Genomic DNA, 19,785 nt, shown 5'->3' with positions numbered 1-19,785 from the left:
GACCCTGCAGAGGACTCAAGCAATCTAAGTGTCCAGTCTTTCCGTGCATCATAGTGGCTCTGTTTGCCTCTAAGTAATCCCTCCACCGACGCGACTTAGACGCCCCTTCCTTAACCGGACTCAGACAAAAACGCGGCTCCCAAACTGGATCCCCGGGACCGGCGGGAGGCTGGGTTGTGAAGCTTCAAATTTAAGTCCAGCCTCGATAAAACCTGGTCACTGGGAGCATGCTGAGGCTAGGTGAGGCGTTTAGGAGGGACTCGCAGCCCAAGGCGTTCGGGCAGCTGCGTTTAGCTGGGTTTAATCGGCCAGCACTCCACTACTCACACGCAAAACTATGGTTGGTCAACAGCGGAGCAATTGGTTCGTCCCAACTCTCCTGCACATTCATCAAATCACAAGGCTAGACGGGGTGGCTTGCCTGCTGGTCCCTAGGCCACTGGCTGTCGCTGCAGCTGGCCAGGCTCAACCATGCCCCGCTCATTAACTCTGGGGTTAATTAAAGCTGAAGTCACGGATACAGTCCAAGGTTTTCCTTGAAGACCCTAGGCAGCCCGCATCTTTCAGCGCATCCACCAGCTGGATGCCCCTCCATCTCTCTATACTTTGTCTGTTTTTCTATCCCTCCAGCATCCTTATGGCCTCTACTGTGGCAAAGATCCGGGACAGGAGTTAATGATAAAATTTAAACCATCTCTGGCAGCTTGGGCAAAGCGGCTGTAGGTCGCTTATGCCTCCGGAATCAATTTGAAGAGGAGGCTTCGCTCAGGCTCTCCTGCCAACCGAGGTCGGGAAATATTCAGCAGAGTGCTGCCTTCTCCCTGGTGGGTGGAGAGGCTGGAGAGGCCCAGTTCAAGGTCACTGTCTAGTTTGCAGAAAGCAGTTCTGCCACGTATGCAAATGAGTCAGGGCCTGGACTCCTGAAGGGGTGTAAGCAGGAGATTTGTGGGGTAGGGGAGGGAAGAAGAAGAGAGGTGGTTGGGGAGGGCCTGAACCCCGCCCAACTCCTTTTCAGTCCTCTCTGTCTCTCCAGTTTGGTATGGCTCAGGTTTGGGACCTGATCTTTGTCAAGATCAGACAGGGGTGTGTGGTGGGTAGGCATAGGGGATTTAATCTCTTCTTTCCTCATTTCACTGGCTCCTCTAGTGTTGGAGCCCACCTGGCTCCTAGCCCTCCCTGTGAGTGCCCAGGACCTAAGATCAAACTGGAAGATCCTTTCTCCAGTGCTGCTTTCTAGGGATCTGCAGCCTGGAGGAGAAGGGCTTGGATAAACGGTGGATGAAAAGAGCCCAGACAGGCTTTCAGGTTCAGGCTCCTCCAATCCTGGCTCCTCTGGGCTCCCTCACACCAAAAGACCCCAGTGGGGTTGCCACTTAGAAAATGGGAGAGTGGGGAGGGGGGAAGGGACATCTGGGAGACCATCTCTTCACACCCCCCTCCAATTTGAGCATTTCTAAGGGAGCCATCTTCCCCCATTTTTCTGTCCTTCCAGTGGAGCGCTAACAGTTAAATAGAATCGCAGCTCTGACATTTTCCCCCTCCACCAGCAGAGGATCTCCTCCGCCTAGTGAATTACTGAGTGTCAGAGAAGGTGTAGGGACCAAGTTTTTAAAAAATCATCAAATGCCACACCCACAGCCGTCTGTAATGCAGCCCAGAGACCCGGTCCTGATCTGCATCCACCTGGAAGCTGGGTTGGGGGATGGTGATGACTACCCCAAGTGCCCTCACCCCTCTGCCCTAAGGGCTAAATCTGACCATGTCCACTGGCCTGGCCCAGCTCTGGAGTGGGCTTGAGATCTGCTTGGGGACTGCTCAACACAGTTACCCAGCTGCTTCCTAAGCCCAGGCCCCAGTTCTGGGCTGGGGATGCCGGAGGATTGAGGTTGGAGCAACCAACCCAAGAAGCTGGTGGGAGTGAGTGCTGACAATCTCAAGGCTGACTGAGCTGGGAAAACGAGTCCACTTACCTTTGGAAACTGAAGAGGCCTAGAAGGATAAGGGGCAGGAGTTCTCAGCTTCCAGAAACCTTCGGTATCCCCCCTCCCCAAGGCCGCCCTCTGGCCCAGCCGAGGTATCCAAGGGGCGGGGCGGGAGAGGCGAAGGGAGCGGCCAGCGGCAGGCGCGCAGGAGCTGAGTTGCCAGAGCATCTCTGGAGAAGCCGCCTTTTATGGGCGTTATTAGCGCCCCTGTCTAGACTGGAGACGACACCTCCTCTGTGTGTAAACAGAGGCGGCGGGCTCCGGCGCGAAGGGGGATGGTGAAGCAGCCCTCCCCTTCATTGGCCACCGGAAGATCAAGGCCTTTTCCATCCTCCCCCCTTCTTTCCCTGTGCTCCCTGTGATGTCAAGGTCAGAAAGACCTAGTCACGGTCAAGGCTAAAAGAGGAAGAGCCTGGTTGGTTACTGAGAGTCTGGCCCCCTCCTCCATCTCCCAGAAGCCCCTCGCTCCTCAGGACCCCTCAATCCTGCACCAACCAACGCATGTCTAGATACACATCTGCGAGAAACGGCACTTAGAAGTTTTATTGAGGGTGCGCTCCAATACCACCTAAGACTGACTAAGGAGGATCTGGGGTGGGAAGTTCTCTTTGGAACAGGATGGAGTCACAAAGGGGCCTATTGCAAGGACTTCAACTCGAATAGGAGGGCCTTTTTAGAGAGATGTCGCCTTTGCACCCACAGCGGCTTGCTGCCCACCTGCTGACCCAGTTGCCTGTGGATAAATCTCAGTAGCAGATGGTCTCAGAAGCAGACAGCCATGGAGGGATCTGCCAAGAAAATTGCTGGCCTTGCTCCCTCAGGTGGGTTCCCAACTCTAGGACAGGACTATCTTGCTGGTCCCAGTCTAATGCTGGGTGGGGAAGGTTTTTTTCTCCACTCAGAAAAGGATGTAGCTGAACTATCCCTGGCAGCCTAGGGGAGTGACCTCCATAGGGTGAGTCCTGTGAACTCCCAGCTCACCAGGAACCCTTCTTGGCCTGGGGCAAGTGGTGAGTGCCATCAGGCTATCAGAAGGCTAGTCTGTCTGCTTACAGCCCTTCAGGCCTCCCCTAACTTCTTGTACCCTCCTATTTGCCTTCACGTGCAGCCAGCCTTACTTTAACACCAACACTAGGAGACTGGCCTTGGAAAGAAAAACTTTTTGGGGGAAGGTACTGGGGATTGAAACCCAGCGTGCCTTACTACTGAGCTACATCCCCAGCCCTTTTTAACTTTTTATTTTGAGATAGGGTCTTGTTAAGTTGCTTAAGGCCTTTCTCAGTTGCTGAGGTTGAGTCCAAACTTGTGATCTTCCTGCCCCAGCCTCCAAAGTTACTGGGATTACAGACTTGTGCCACCATGCCTAGCCAAAAGATTTTTTTATAGGTGTAAATAAAAAGGAGAAAATGCACTCTACACCTTGAGGTAAGTGTACTGGTTGACAACACTTTCATTTATTCACTTCCATACATGCAGGCAGGACATTCTCCACTGCTCATAGGCTCTACACACACACACACACACACACCTTCAAGAAGTATCTGGTAGTATCACCAGTGACAATTCTTGGATGAAGGAAAGATAAGGGACCAACACAATTAGGGAAAGAATATCCATTTTCCCAACTTTGCTTGCCCAGAAAACACCACACACACACACACACACACACACACACACACACACTATTTACTTACTCTTATTTGAGACACATCTCCAGAATTAATTTGGGCATGATAATCCACCAATATCAATGTGAATATATTTCATCAAGTACTTGAGAGAATTCTAAACATGCTAGGGCTCACAAGCTTGCAGAGGAAGCTCAGTCCTTGCTTGCCTTGCCAATGTTCTAGTACACTTTCACTCACTCACTTCTGTGGTCTTAGGATGCATCTTTCAGTGTGGGAGACTTGATTTCTTTCTTTCTCTTCCCACCCCTTTTCCTTTTTTCTTTATTATTATTTCTTCTTCTTCTTCTTCTTCTTCTTCTTCTTCTTCTTCTTCTTCTTCTTCTCCTCCTCCTCCTCCTCCTCCTCCTCCTCCTCCTTCTTCTCTCTCTCTCTCTCTCTCTCCCTCTCTCTCTCTCTCTCTCTCTCTCTCTCTCTCTCTCTCTCTCTCTCTCGGGATTTGCTGTGTTGCCCAGAATGGCTAGAACTTCTGAACTCAAGCAATCCTCTGGCTACAGCGTCCAAGTATTGGGACTTCAGGTACACCACTCTGCTTAAGACTTGGTCATTTGATTAAGGATGGGTTTGTGTGCAGAAATAAAGGGATCCCTCAGTCCTCTGGGAACTCTAGACTTCTGTTTACCTGCTTAATCCCCAACTTCCCTTGTGTCTATGTCCGTATCACAGGACTACTCCTATCAGTTAAGAGGATGGGGGCTTCAATAGTCCCAGGATTCTGTCTACTCTTTTTCTTTCACCGATTGAACACACACATTAACTCTCCAACTCTATCTCAGAAGACATTCAGAGGTTTTTGGAGAAGGGTTGGTGTAGTGGATGCAGGGAATAAGGACAGATGGAATTAAAATTTTTTTTTTTTTTTGTACTGAGGATTGAACTCAACCACAGTGCTACACCCCCAGCACTTTTTATTTATTTATTTTTAAAATTTTGAGAAAGGGTCTCACTAGGTTGCTTACAGCCTTGCTAAGTTGCTGAGGCCAGCTTTAAAACTGCAGTCCTCCTGCCTCAGCCTATCGAGCTGCTGGGATTATAGGCATGCACCACCACGCCTGGAAAAAATGAATTTTATTTCTAGGAGATTCACCTATTATTGCTTAAATCTCCACTACCCAGTATGTGGTCCTCCAGTAGTTAGCAACCCAGAGCTGAGACCAGTGGGACAGAACTGGCAGCCACATCTCTAGTAGAGCCTCCAAAAAGAATAAACTCTTCAGGCTCTTTGTCTCTCAGGCTCCGTGTGTGTGTGTGTGTGTGTGTGTGTGCAGGTGCACACTTAAGCACGTGTGAACTCATGCTTCACAAAGCTTCAGCCCCATCAAGCAAAAGGAAAACGGAGAACTCTGACTTCCAACCTGATGCCTCCAGTCTTTCTATGTCTCAGGAGAGGAAAAATATTATATATAAATAAAAATTGCTGCAGTAAAGATTTAATCTGAGATAACATTGTTTTAGGCTATATTGCTTTTTAAAAGTCTCTTAACCTGACAACTTAACGATCTCATTAACTCTGCCAGATAGGGAGATAGGCACAGACGCCACAAGGAAAACAAATTAGTGGCAGCATCTACACAGCTCCTGATTGCCTGGAAGACTGGGGTTCCCAGAAATGCTAGAGAGTGAAAGCAGGGCTGGCTTGGAAAACTGGGGGCCCAAAGGATTTTAGTGTTCTGACATCTCCCCATAGGTTGACAGAAGAAAACACTGCACTCAGGGAAAGCTGGGCCCTAAGCTTCCTCCACAGGCTGTGCCAATCCTATCCCAGCCTCAACTCCAGCCTACTGGAGGAATCTGAGACCCTCTGAGGGCACGATGACCCCAGAAGCCAAAGTTTCCCTTTCCATTCCTGCAGCTGCCACCATTACCCCACCCAGCTCCCAGATGGGATGCTGCCTACTCAGCACCCAGATCTGAGTCTCAGTTACTTTTTATATTTCATGGTGGTGGGGATCAAACCCAGAGCCTCATGCATACTACTCAAGCACCCTACCTCTGAGTTATACCTCCAGCCCTAAGCCCCAACTGTTAATGGAAGTGGCCAGTGGTATACTTTTCTCATCCAATTACTTCCATACCTTTTTAATTACCAATCATATTTTCCCCTCCCCTAAGTTTGGTGTCAGCATGGGAACTTTTCTCTTAGCTGGATAGTACAAATAGTTCAAAAACCTAAATAAAGCAAAATACAGGTTGGAGATCTACCCAGCTGGGGTGAATCTATGCTCTTTCCCCTGGCCTTTCTGGCTCAGTCAGGACATCATTAGATGGCTCTGAAAAGCCAGTAGACCAAAGGGACTTCAGAAGGAATCTGAGCAATGAAATCAAGCAAAAAAAAAAAAGGACATTTTATTTTAAAAACAGGTTTGTGGAATTTTTCTTTTTGCATTCAATACATTGTCATTCAGACATCACAATACTATATACAGATACACAACATTAAAAAAGAGCCTATTTCTGATGGACATTTTAAAAGAACACTGTTTTGTAATGCGCCAGTGCGAAGAAGGAAGGAGGTGAGGGGCCCCCCACAGCACCAAGGTGGTCTTTGAGGAGGGAAATATTAGGCAGCATCTACGTTTAGCCGGCTAATTGGAGGCCAGTTATTTTAGGCTCCTAGAGTAGCTCCTCTAGCTTTCCTAGGAAAATCAGTAAAAATGTAAGTGTGAATACTCTCTCTTGAGCTATTTTTTGATGGAGAACTGACCAGAGAGAGATTCTACTGAGGCACCAGCTCTCCATCCCTTTCAAAGAGAAGTTTATCCTTTAAAAAATGTTCTGTTTCTGAGTGTGGCCTAAATCCCAACCTCACCAGAAAAGAGAAAGAGGAAAGATAAGCCACATTTAGCAGTGCAGTTGGAGTTTTGTTCCCCTTGAATTTCCACATGAGTGAGAGAGCGGAGAACGGAGGTGGTGAGGGCAAAGGCAGCTCCAGAGAGAAATTGTTTTCAGGTTGGGATGGGATTAGGGGTTGCACCAACTCCAGCTTTTGTTAAAATAGGAAAGAAAACCTAAAAGTTCAAAGCATGATCTGTACTCCAATCAAGCTGCCGAGTCCCCAATAATTATCATTTAATATTAACACGATTTTAAAAATATGCACAAAAATCATAACTGGAAAATCTTGCCTATGGAATGCAAGAGGGACAGGGAAAAGGAGAAAGTGGAAGGAAAGCACAAACTTGCTAGATCCTGTGCCCAAGCCACACCCCTACGGAGGGTCTTCTACCATCCTGGGCATAGGATGAAGTAAAATAGGGTTGTTTGGGACTCCCCCAATCCTGCTTTGGTTGGAATGTTTGGGCTCTCCGTTGCCTTTCCTCTTTTTCTGGTGAGACGAGGGGCGTCAGTCAGAGAAGTAGAGGCCCACGGCCTTCCTCCCACAACTCGCCGGCTCCAAAACAGCTGAAGCTCGGTGAGTATCGGCTAGATGGGAGAGGGGGCTGGATGGGATGGGGATTCAGGGCAAGACAGAGCGCAGCCTCGGAGACTCTCGGCCTCCTAGCGCGCGGGTCCTCTTTCTTGTTAACCTTAAATACTCTGCACCGGCGCAGCGTCCTTCGGAGGGTTCGGTTATGGTACAAAGCGGCGACATAAATAGACGGGGCGGGCGGCTGGGTGAGCGGTCAGGTGGAGTGGAGATGAGGCGCTTTCGATTTGCTGACCACCTTCTTCTCTTTCACCCGCCGGTTCTGGAACCAGATGGTGACCTGGCGCTCGGAGAGGTTCGTAGTAGCAGAGATGCGCCGGCGCTTCTCTTTGGTGATGAACTTGCTAGCCGCATACTCCTTCTCTAGCTCCTTCAGCTGCACCTTAGTATAGGGCACACGTTTCTTGCGCCCGCGCCGGTAGCTGCTCACCTCGGGCTGTAGGGGAACCACGTCTGAGGGGAAAGAGAAGGCGGGCGGGAGGAAGTGAGGCGAGCGGCTGGACCTGGCTAGAGGCCGCAAGCAAGGCTGTGACACTGCAGAAGCACAGGGTTTGGACAGGGACGCAAAAGAGGGCTCGCAGATTGCTCTGCCTAATGGAGCCCCCTAATCTTTTGCACCTTTACTATTAACAAAGACAGGAATGGTGTGAAACCACTGTGGTTCTGGCCTATGGTACAAACTTCAGGGGAAGAGGTCCCAAAAAGTCAGTAATCAAGATAATTTAATGCATGTTTAAAATAATCAAAATGAATGCAAAAAACCATGATAAGCAAAATATCAATTTTAAAAATAAATACAGGATCAGTATTGCTGATTTTTCATTTTGCCTCAGGCTCCAATATGATTCTGCGTAGCACTCCTTATTAGGAATCTTGGGCCTTTAGCAGGGATCCTCTAAGGACCTGCTGTGCCTATAGGACCCCGAGTATTCTAAAGATACCTTCCTGCAGTTGGCTCATTTGGGTGCCTACCAGCCTACACTCTGCCCGATCATCAGAGGAAGGAGTTCTGTTGTATGTATGTTCACAGCTTCAGTGAGCACAGACAATCAAATAGGTCCTTATGCCTTTGGGCACTGGCCTTGCACCAGAAATCTGAGGTACCAACATAAAATGTCAGGAGAGGAAAGGTGTCCAGGTGAAGCCAGCCTGGTTGGGGATCAATGACTCTAAAATTGGGGCCCAATGTTGTAATCCACTTAATACCACCAAGGTGGGAGATCCTGCCTCAAGGCATAGGGAATCAGGTAGAGGATCCACACACAGTTCCTGCCCAAACAGAGCAAATTCTGTTCCACCCGCCTCACTTTTCCATTCCTTTAAGGCTGAAGCAAACTAACTACATTCCATGCACCAGTCCTAATCCTAAACCCTAACCTTGTCATTTCAACTACCTGTCCTGAGAATTTCACAGTAATTGAAAACAATGTAACTTATATCCCTGTCTTCCACTCCACCCTCACCCCTGGCAGTAAAGGTCACACCACCACTTTCACAGGGAAGTGGGGGAATGAGGAAGATTAACTGAATAACTCAACCCTCAATTTTTTCCATGTAATTATTATACTTCATCAGGCAGAAGCCAATGAAGGAAGCTGAACATTTGAAGTTTCCTCTTCATTCACACTATCCTTTGGATCTGTAGTTCAGAGCGAAGATGTAAAATTCCTCCTGAAATGCTTCTTTATACCACCCATACAAAGGACCTTCCCTGTACCTACTCCCATTAGGTCTGCACTCTCCCAGGGATGCTTATCTATACATGCTGGGGAAAGAAGAGGTCATAATCAAATGTAGGGAAAAATAAAGTGCCCATTAAGAAAATGGGGGGGAGGGCATTCCAATAGCCCGCTTTGGCTGTCTTCATGGTGACAATTTCTCAGGAAAACTGTCCAGCTTGTCATTTTTCTCTGCCTTTGTACAAATAAAGCCATTTTTTAAATCTGAAAAACAAAATAACTTCATTTTAACAGATAAGATCCTTTAAGGTAAAAAATGATTTTGGTACAAGATAATTTTTTAAAAATTCTTAGTTCTCAATTTGATTTACTCTTTAGATATAACCATGATTTGGGAAATTGATGATTCAGGGACAAGAAAAAAAATGAGTAGGGTAAGTAGTGATACAATGAGTTCTCTGGTTTTGCTTTTGTTTTTAAATCCTCAGAATATTTCCTCAGGTTTATTTTGTTAAACCCATTCATCCAGATCAGGAATCTGAGACACAGGATAAAATAATTTAAATGTCAGAATCAAAATTTTAAATTCAGATTCAATGGACTGTTAATGACATCATATGTTTTAAAATGAAAATAGGCCACATAGTAAAATTCATCTTTAAAACACCTTTTTTTTTTTTTTTCCTGGAGAGCAAAGTAGAGCAAAGGTGGATTTTACTTTCTGAATTAACCAAATAATTGTCCGTAATTTTTTGCTTCACTCTCTGTAAACTCTCAAAATTACTTACCAATTTTGACTCTCTAAACTCCAACTCTAAGTTTCCAGTGAGGTTTAATCACTAAAACTCTAAAAAAAATCAGTTTAAACAGTAAACAATTGGTCTAAACTGGTTATTTTCTCTATAGGATGCCAATAATTGATTTGACCAAGACTTTCATGGGTTTTTATTTTCAATTTCAGTCAAAGCGCAGGTTTTCTGGCTTCCATAGGAAATAGCTGCAGTCCTGCATTCTCAAAGCCCCCTTTCATTGTTTGTGGCCTTTTGGAAAGAAAGTAGGATCTGCAGATGTGGAAACATCTGGTAGATGAGACCTAGAGCTGTGTCTACACTGCCTAAAATGAGTGGGGACTTGGCTATTAATTTCACAACTAATCTTTCCCCAGACTCCTCCAGTCACACACACCAATCACTTCATACCCCTGAACCTAACTGACACCTTTGAGGAGTAAAGAAAAATTAGATCACTGCTTAGCCTTAGCTTTTTCTTGGGGTCCAAGTGGGTTCCCATGTACAGGCTCCCACAGTCCATCCACTCTTGATAACTCGCTCCCAAAAGCAGGCTTTGGGTTCTGAAGACTATGTTGTCCAACTAGAAATCCAGCTAGCTGCTCTTCTCAACCCAAATCCAAAGGCTTGTCAGTAGGGACTTCTAGCATGGTCCAAAGTCATCAATGTTTCTTTCTCTCTTCCTTAACCCTATCCCTATCTCTCTCTCTCTCTCTCTCTCTCTCTCTCTCTCTCTCTCTCTCTCTCTCTCTCTCTCCCCCCCCCCCCCTCCCTCTCTCCCTCTCTCTTCTTCTTCTTCTTGAATTCTCTCCAGGCTTTTGTCTCTCTCAGTAAACAAAAAGAAAAGGAAAGGAAAAAGGTATCTATGCTCATCATAAGGATGGAAAAAAAAGAGCAATGAAGCAAGGGTCTGTATAATTGGAAGAAGGAAGAAGCCACAACACATCTCCCTAATTATCTGGATCTTTCTGAACAATTGCCTCCATCTCCCACACCAGCCCAGACTGCCATAGATGAGGTTTCTCAGAGCCAGAGGCACTGAAGAGAGACAGTGGTGTTTATGCCTAGATGTTGCCGAACAAACCACAATTGCATAGACAGAGTTATCTGGAAATCTCACTACTTCTAAAAGATCTGTGTGGGTAGAAAGATGGAGGGTGTCTGAAGATAATTTCTTTTTCATCTGCCTCTCACCCGGACCTCTGCACTCAATGAGATACACCATCCCAATTCCATTTCCATAGAGCTGCAGAGGCATGCTGGGTTTTATATACATTTCCATGCCGTAATTTACGAATGTATTAAACCTCAATTGGGCTGTATTTTTTTTTTTATTTCAAAGATATTTTTCTCTAGGAGGCTGTGATCAAAAAGTGTTTATTTTTAGCAGTTTTTTTCCCCTGAGAACCTCTGAGATGTTTATTTTGATCAAAGATATTCCTGAGCTTTTCTCCAATCCCCACCAGGATCCACATGTAAATCAGGGAAATTAGAGCAGCTCTTTCTCTTCTACCTCATGACTCTAAACACACTGTCCATAGTGGGCCTGCTGGGCACCTGCTCCCCTGCCCATTGGTCCCTTGGCATGGTCCGTGGGCTCCACTGCTCCAGAAATTCATGCTGGACCCTCATTTCCTAAGGAACTTTCTGTTTTGGTCAGATAGGAATTAAAGGGCAACCTCTGTATATAATACATTATAGTGTACCTACATGTAAACTGCCTATCTTATAGAAATATTGTGTTTCATATTAGTTAACAAAAAATCATGTATCATTTAATTCTTACAACCAATTAAGAGTAGGTGATGCATGATACCATGTACTAAAAAGTCATATCATCCTCAATTCTGGCAGTCAGAAATGGGGTGACTTGTGTTGGGCCCGCCCTGGTATAAGTTGTATTATACTGCATAATTCATAATAGTTACAGAATATTGTCTGCTACTCTCTCTAACATCATTGATTCTTCACCATCTACCTCTCCTCCCAGTCCCATCCCGGATACAGAGGAATTTTAGGCCCACCATTAGGAGGTCTTTGGGTCTAAGCTTTCTAGTGAAAATATCCCTGGCCCCAGCTTGTGTAGCTAAGGGGGCCTTTGGGGCACTATGGGGATATATCCAGGGCTGCTGTGGTCCCTCCCAAGACCTTTGAAAGCATCACATCAGAAGGGAGGACCTTCTATCACTGATCACTGCTTACGGGAGAGCAGTCTCAAATGCTGGCTTATCTAGACCCCAGAGAATCCTTATTTCTCAAGGAAATGGAAGCCAAAATTACTGATGTGGTTTTGGGAAACCTGAGATTGGTCTTTCTCCTTTGAGGAATGGTGGGGGTTATAGAAACCTTTCCTATTCAGAGAGAGCCCGCTGGAAAAGGAACAGGTCTTTAGTAAATTGTCCTGTCACATACACAGTCATGCAAGATCCAGAGTCCCCCAGGCAATGGCCTGGACCCCAGATCCTCACAGGTCTACTTCCTCCACCTTGCATCCATAGCCCCTCTTTCTCTGTCTGGGGCACCAACAGCTAACTCTTTTTCGACCACATTTGGGGGATTTGAAAGTGGAGGCATTCATAGGATTTCAGCTCAGCATACCAGAGTGCCAAAAAAAAATTTAATAATCTAGGAGAGGGATGCAAGCCCTCTTCTCTCTTCTCCCTCTCGAGACTTTAGCTCTTCTGCATCCTTAACAATCTGAAAATTTTTGGCTAAATTTTTTAAATAAATCAAGAGAAAATTTTCAGTTCTACAGACTCTGGCAAATTAGATTCCTATTTTTTTTTTTTTTTTAAAAAAAAGCACTACTGCCTGAACGACTCTGAATCCAGGCAAAAGGAGGGCTCTTATTCCTTCCCGAAATTATTCAGTGGGTTGAGGGTTTTGTCCTAGATTTCAAGGCAATGGCGGGCCATTCCACCCCCACTCTGACCAGCAGCGGGTTTAAGGTACAGTAGCTCTGCGTGAGGCTGGAGAGGGAAGGGGGAGGAGGAGGTAAGCTCCTGACCCGAGCCCGAGCCCGCGGCCGGGCGCTCGGGCGCCTGTGATTGCTTCACTCTCGACCCGGCAGCTCCGGGGAACGTGTCGGAGCAGATTTCTTCTACAGCGCATTCCTCAGCTCAGCTCGCCGGGCCGGCTCCATCCACAGCCCAGCCGAGCCGGCGCGCCGGGGCCAGACGGCGGGGGTGGCTGGGGCGCGGAGCCCCGGGGCAGGCAGGGCGGGGAGGGGTCCCCGGCGGCGGCGGCGCTCAGGCCCCTTCCTTACCTGGGAAGGGAGACTTCCAGAGGTGGGCGGACTGCGACTGCTCCTTGGAGCAGTACACCTGACTGTCCCAGCCATTGGAGAGAGCCCAGTGCTGGTAGCCTTCGACCGGGATGAGCGCGTCGTGACGCGGCTCCGGGTGCCCGCTGATCCCAGGCACCACCGACACGTCCAGGTAGCCGGGCATCGCCTGGTAGGAGCTGGCGAAACTGGGATAGAAGGCGAACTCCTTGGCCCTGGAGGACAGGTCGTCTCCAGGCAGGGAGCCCGACGGCTCCGGGTACTTATCGCCCGGGTGGTAGGCGCAAGGCTTCTGCTGCAGGTTCACGTTGTGCGACAGGCGGCAGCCGTAATAGCTGCCCCCGAATGGGTAACCGTAGCCCAGGGTGGCGCTGGACGAAGTGGGGGGCGCCGGCGGCGGGGCGCACTGGCGCGCCGCCTCCGGGGCCGGGATGTCCGTGTAGACGGCGCCCTGAGGGGCGCCCAGAGGAGCCGGCGGGCGGCCCAGCACAGGGTGCGGGAGCAGATCGCGGCAGTGGCTGGCCGGGCAGCTGCTGCCCAGACCGTCCATGCTTGGGGCTTTGCCGGGGCTCGCTCCGCTGCAGCCGCCCCCCGCTCCTCCCGCACCACCGCCTCCCCCGCCGCCGCCGCCGCTGCCGCTCTCCGCCGCGCTGTCCTCATAGACGTACATAAGGCTCTCCGGCCAGCGTGGATGCAGGAGCAGCGAAGTCGTCATGACATGATCTGCTCGAGCTTTTTAAAAACTCCACTTGCCAGAGGCAGCGAGCTAGGGAGACACCTCGCTCCCTTTTTCCCTCCCCCATCCCTCCTCCCTTCCCTCTCCACCCACCCCTCCTCCTCCTCCTCCCGGTGCTTCCACCTCCCTCCCCACAATCCCTCTACGCATGCGGGAAACACTTCATTAAGAAATCCGCCGGCTTCCCTCCCACCTCCCCTCAGCACTCCTCCGGCTCCCACGTGACGGCGGTCGGCGCACGTGATGCTCTGACTGGGTCTCCAGGGGTTCCCTCCCTTCGAGGTGGGGCGGGGCGAAAAGAAATGAGGTTTTTGCTGATTGGTTCTCAGGAGGGGAAAAGGAGGAGGGCGTTGGGAGATTTAAAGGGACAGGGTGACGCCCCCCTGGCAGGCAGGACCTGTAAGGGAGAGGGAGGAGGGGGTAGCTAAATTTGGCCGACGCAAAGGGGTTGGGGGAGGAAAGCACTGTCTCTGGGCACCTCCCCCTAGGGTCTGGGTGTGCACCAACTAGACAGACCCCTACCCCCAATCCAGTCTCTTTGACTGCCAAGTCTTTAGATTAGGGCTTGGAGCTAAGAGCTGGGAGAAACTGGATTTTTAAAAAATAATAATAAATGAACAAACTAGAAAACAGGCAGGAGCGCTAGGCTCTGGCAGGCTTCGCTCTAGCTCGCGGCTGAAAAGAACCCACGACGCCGGGCAGCAAGCCTTTGATGCCGAGATTGTTTCTATTCCGACCTTCAGTCACTTGCTCCAAAGCGCCAGTCAGGAAAGGACCCTCTTCTCTCTTTGCTGATAGTGGAGAGAGTTGGGGAAATGTGGTAGCCCCAAACACAGACTTCAATAATAGGGATTGGGCAAGCGTGCAGAGATGGAATACTCTCCGATATATAGAAAGAATAAAAGGAGGGGAAATGGGGCAGTAGAATGGGCTGATACTTAAACATGCAATAAAAATAAAAGCCTCGAGTGAGATTTTTTTTTTTTTTTTCAAAGAATTGGGGAAGCGGGATGCGGTCTATAAAGGCTAAAAGTCTTGGATGCTATAAGAGCGCGCCCGCTTGGATAATGTACCATAGGAAGTGTGCAAAATGGGGAAGAATGGCGCTGCCCCTTGAAGAGACCTCTCCCAGGTACAACTCTGGGGTACACTGGAGGTCCAACCTCAGTTCTACAGGACCGCCTCCATCCCTAGCTGCCTGGGCTGATCCTGGAAGGTGAGGGCCAGACAGAGTTCCATGCAGTCCCCAGTGGAACACCTCGTTCTAGCTCCGACAGCTTTCTCGGGGGTCACTCCTATAGTGCGAAGTACTTTTATGCCCTAAAACTCTCCTATTTCAAAGAAAAACTAACATCAACTTACTGATTTCTCAAAAGCCCCTCTTCTTTCTTCATAGCCCTCTGACTTGTCTGGAGCCTCAATAGAGTCACCCCTTTGCGGGGGGCATCTCCGCGGAATTGAGCCAAGTTCTTTTTCAGCACGGGGCCTCCCTGAGGAGAAAAGGTAATAAAAAGAGAGGTGGGGGGAAGGGGGAGAGGGACTGCAATGTCTCCCTTTCTTGCCTCTGCCACAGACTTTAAATGCTGGGTGCTCTTGTTTGCATAAGCTTTCGCCAAGCATCAGACCCCCGCCAAACTAAACCTACTGGACCCCTCAAGCCCTCAAGCTACACAGTAAATAGCCAGGTTTGCGGATTTACGTGGCAACCCCACAGTCGCCTCCCTCCTCCCTTGAGGGGGAAGGTGGTATTTGATGGTTGAGAGCTGCCCATACATTGGTGAGTTAATTCTTATCAGCATAGTCTTCATCCAGAAGGGTCATCTGAGAGTTCATAAAGCAGGCTGGGCTGTCAGTAGGTGGAAAAATACAACAGAAAGAGATTTGAAACACAAGTAGGCCCGCTTGGGTGTGTGTTGAGGGCAATGATGGTGGAAGGAGGAGAAATAAGCTCAGGGGAAGGTGGGATCTTGCCGGGAGGTTGTTCGACTGAGAAACTAGCTACTCTCCCGCTGGAGTCCAAGGTCAAGGTAAAAAAAAAAGAAAAGAAAAAAACCAAAACGAGGAAAGCGAACCCAGGTCGGCCAAGACTAGACTGGGTCGCGTGACCTTGGGCTCCTTACCTAAGGCCTGGTTGGGGTGTGTGGGGGGGCGGGTCGGGAGAATGGTGTGATCTGCTGTTTTCCAGCCTGTAGGTGGTAGAGGGGGTGCAGAGGCCCTAGCTACTACTCCGTATGAAGTGTCGCACCCTCATGGAGAATCTATGAGTGGACCGGTTCTGTGGTTCTTTAGGGCCACCAGGAGAAACAAAGGACCTGAAACGCCGGCCCCATTCCTTAGACTCTCTCTGGTCCAGTCTGATGCCAGAAGGTCCGGAATCCAAAGGCAAGTCCCTCAGCCTTTGGGATTAGGGGCCAGAACGGCGGGAAAGGTCTGAGTACCGGGCGGCCCAGCAATAAATAAAATTAATAGTATGTTCTTTTCCAGGTTTATATAAGGGCATTAACTATTCCTATTGCAATGAGATATAGGTTTAATTAACCCGGCAACTTTACAGTTTCATTTATTAGGGGCATTGTGCGGCCAAAATTTAGCGGCAAGAAGAAAGCAAGGGAACCAAAGATGCCTTTCTCAAGAAGACCAGATGTAGATGTACTCCCACCCCCACCCTTCAACATGGGGGCAAGCGTGGGAGGTCTGGAGTGGAAAGTTCGCAGCTAAAGTCTCTAAAAGCGACTGGGGACGTTCTCATGCTCTGACTGACACCCCAACCCCTTTCATTTGGTTCCCCAAGACTTTCCGTGCCTGCAAACACAGGCACCACGACTGGGGCGCGCCAGACCCGCGGGGGAGGGGGAAGACGCGGATGCAAGAGCTTGCCGGCGGGCGGTGTAAAGTAAAACCTTGCTGGTTAATTAACTTTAAGCCTGGGGTCGCTTCTTTCCCCTCCCCCCAAAAATGTGGATCTCACTGCGACACAAATAAAATCAAATTAAACACTCCAGGAGAATATGCACCACTGGAAACGTAGTAATTACATCTCTGAAGCTATGCCTCGCTACAAAGGCTGGCGCAGAAACCTTTGGCTACAACGCTCACCCCTCAGCACACTGCCACACCTCAACCCGCCGGTCTTCGTGGATGGGGCGGTAGGGTTTGACTAAGGAAGAGGTTTAGAGAAAAATCATGAGGATGAGGAGGAATATGGCTTCCCGGTCTCTAGCTGAGCCACTGGTGTTGGGGGGAAAGACGGAGCATTTAAATATACTAAAGCAAAATGGAAAATGGCCCTTTGGCCCCATCAGGAAGTCCTGACGCTGCTCTGGGCTGCTTTTCCAAAGGGATATCTGCAGAAGCCACTGTGCCCTCAGGTTCCTCTGGTGAGCCAAGTTCTCAGCTAGGTTCAGCCGACCCACTATATAATGGACATGTTTAACGTGCTTTTTCACTGTGTGTGTGTGTGTGTGTGTGTGTGTGTATGTGTGTGCGCGCGCGCGTTCACACTCAGACTCCAGGGCTTGCTCCTTTCTCATACACATGGACACTCAGTGTCTGTGAATTTGGGGATGTGGGCAGGATACATGAGCTCTTTCAGCACATGCCCTTGTGGACTCAGTTCACATGTGCTCATGAAGATATCCAGCTCTGCCTAAATTCTCTACATAAATAAAGGTTCCTGCTTGCCTACTTATCTGTCTGTATGCATACATAATTTACATGCTGCTCCTACTCTCTACTTTCGAAGACATCTCTCAGAAAAATACTAGGAAAATGAAGAGGCAGTGATCTGTGTTTTTCTGAAGTTGGATGATGGAATTCCTGGCCCACTACAGCAAATTAAGAAAGTCAGAGATGAAACTTGGCAGCAATTTCAGCAGGAAAGGTCAAGACTGATGCACACACTTGAGAGCTGGGTGTAGCTTGAATTCTAGGATAGGGAGAAGGATGAAAGAAATGAAGTTGGTGTGTGTCTTATTTGATGCCCAGACTTCCTTCTCTGGAAATCAGGCATCAGTCAATTTCCCTCCCTGCCACCCTTTTCTGTTTCCACCATATTTACCAAGGTACAGGGAGTACTTGAAATTCTGAAGCCCCTGCCCCCAATTTTACGGAAGAAATTCCAGTTTATAAAAAGGAGGGGGTGAGTTGAGGCTGTAGGAGAACAAAGAGCTTCACCACCCTGGGATCTGGATTCTGGTCCAGACTTGGGGACTTATAGGGCTGACAAGAGTTTGGGGGGCCCTTTCCTGTCCAGGGTCCTAGCTGCAGGATGGAAGAGAAGATTAGTAGAGAAGAGAGGATATAGTTGTCCAGGCAAGAAAGGGATTTTGAAATTACAGAAAAGGACTGGGGGTCCAGAAAAGGCCTATGAGGGAGCACCCATGAGTGTGTGCAAGTTGGGAAACCTTCCCACACAACCAGAGAGAATTCCTGTTGGGCTGCAAAAGGTGATATGGGTGAGGATGGAAGGAAAAGTGACTGAACTTGGTGTTCTTGGGCTATGTCTATCCCCTTCCCCTTCTCTTTCTAGAAGGTTGGGGTAGCCAGGAGTGTGCAGGCTCCAGGATCCCTCTAAACCTGCTCAGACTTTGATCTTTCAATCCCCACAGCCTGGACTTAGAGAAGTGTCACTAGGCCTCTCTTCCCAACCTGGGTACTCACCTCCTGGACAGCACTGCCATCCTGGCATCTTCTGCTTTATTGCTCTCCCTCCCTAGCCCTGCAACTTGAGGGTAGATGGAACTTGGAGTGACTGAAGCATCATTTTGTTTGAGAGATTTCCATTTCCAAAGCCAGACTTGCCCTCCACTAGTCCCACTCACTTCCTTCTTTTGGACATCAGGGAAATCCACTCCTTTCTGCTGCCTAGCTGGCCCAGGTTTGGTGCCATCCCAAACTTTTCCTCTCTGGTTCTGCAGGGATCCATGCAAAGATTCAGCTTTAGGCAATCAGCAATCTTTTCCTGCATTCTCCTCCAGCCTGTCCTTAATTGTAGATTCTGCCTGGTGGTGTACTGGGTTGGGTCAGGGGATGTCAGGTGGTCCTTTCCATGGGGAAGTGTCAAGAAGCCTCCTCCAGTGGCCTCTAGAATTCCCAACCTCTTTCTTCCAGTTTCTCTGCCCTCCTAATCCCATCAAGCTCTCTACAGAGCCTCCTCCCCAGCCCTGTCTTCCACTAGGCTCTTTCCCTTTCTAATCTTTACTCCTCCCATTCCCTTTTCTTTTGGGGGCAGGCAGCATCTCAATCAGTCACATGTCCCTCCACTTTAACAAAAGAAATGTAGGGAATAAACAGAGTCAAGAAATTAACAAAGTATCTCCTCCCCCTTCTGGCCTCCCAGGAGCCTCTTACTCGACTGTCCTCTGTTGCAGGAAAGGGCCCTTCTCCCCCAACCCCTCCCCACAAAACACCTCCCCCTTTTAGGAAGCCCTTCAGAAACAGACAAATAAAATCTCTCCTGGTTTTAGGGCCTGTCTGAGAGGGAAGTCCAAGTTCATTTTCAAGTTAGACAAGGGAGCTAAGGGGGGTTGGAGAAGAGGTGGAGGAGTGTTTGCTGGGGGCTGGATTTGGCTTCCTTGCAGAGACCTAACAAAGGCCCCTTTTGGTCAGAAAGCCAACAAACTGAATGCCTGGAAAAGGTATTTATCACTTTCAATCATTTCCTCCATTTTTTAAAGTTTAGGTTTGGGGCTACTAGAAGGGAGGCAGACCAGACACTTAAAAGGAAAAAAACTTACAAATACTTTAAAAGAAGATATGAAAACATTTTTCTTAGAGCAGGGAGAAGTTGTGGACCCCAATACTACATTCTTCTGAATGAAGGTGAACTGTTTAATCTGTCCCAAAAAATGAATAAATACAAAAGGTATAGTTGAAGATTTGGGCATTTCGCCTATAATGAGACAAGGGATCCTCTAAATGTTACCATGATGTGGAAAATGGAGATTGGTGGAATCTTAAGAAGCAGATGATGTAGGGAGTATGCATGTCATTGTGAGGAAGAGGGAAATTTATGCTCTAAATGTATCACAGTCTAGCTCTCCCTATGACCAGACACCTAAGCAATTGCAACAAAAACACATTTAATCTGAAATCCTTGAACATAATAGTAAATGAAAGGACCTTCAAAAGATGTCTCATAAAAGAAAGATAATTTAATTCTCCCATCTCTAAAACAGAAGGAAGAAGACTCAGGGTTCAACTG

The 19,785-nt window shown here is 48.5% G+C and overlaps 2 protein-coding genes and 1 long non-coding RNA gene across 4 annotated transcripts in view; 1 reads left to right on the top strand and 2 right to left on the bottom strand.

The window, feature by feature from the left end:
• HOXC10 (homeobox C10) overlaps positions 1-2,159 on the bottom strand; it is a 40,243-nt gene extending 38,084 nt beyond the window's left edge. Inside the window, exon 1 of the mRNA XM_079140969.1 lies at positions 1,971-2,159. Within this exon, the coding sequence (XP_078997095.1) occupies positions 1,971-2,150 (180 nt within the window). The 5' untranslated portion in view covers positions 2,151-2,159. The remainder of the gene's footprint in view (positions 1-1,970) is intronic.
• A 3,861-nt stretch (positions 2,160-6,020) lies between these two features.
• Positions 6,021-13,615, bottom strand: HOXC13 (homeobox C13). Its single transcript, XM_079140976.1, has 2 exons — positions 12,830-13,615; positions 6,021-7,550 (listed from the first exon to the last, which is right to left on the bottom strand). The coding sequence occupies exons 1-2, from the start codon at positions 13,560-13,562 to the stop codon at positions 7,294-7,296; spliced, it is 990 nt and encodes a 329-aa protein (XP_078997102.1). The 5' UTR covers positions 13,563-13,615; the 3' UTR covers positions 6,021-7,293.
• On the top strand, positions 12,867-16,505 carry LOC306661790. Of its 2 annotated transcripts, XR_013763953.1 has the most exons (5): positions 12,867-13,001; positions 14,980-15,086; positions 15,190-15,360; positions 15,873-15,965; positions 16,138-16,505. It is a non-coding gene; the product is annotated as an uncharacterized lncRNA (long non-coding RNA). The 2 variants fall into 2 exon arrangements; XR_013763952.1 differs by lacking the exon at positions 15,190-15,360 and having other exon boundaries at positions 15,769-15,965.
• The last annotated feature ends 3,280 nt before the right edge of the window (positions 16,506-19,785 follow it).

The sequence above is a fragment of the Sciurus vulgaris genome, assembly GCF_902686455.1.
Source record: "Sciurus vulgaris genome assembly, chromosome: 5".
NCBI classification, from domain to species: domain Eukaryota; kingdom Metazoa; phylum Chordata; class Mammalia; order Rodentia; family Sciuridae; genus Sciurus; species Sciurus vulgaris.
The sequence above is the reverse complement of the archived record's forward strand: the minus strand, read 5'-3'. Positions and strand labels throughout refer to the sequence as shown.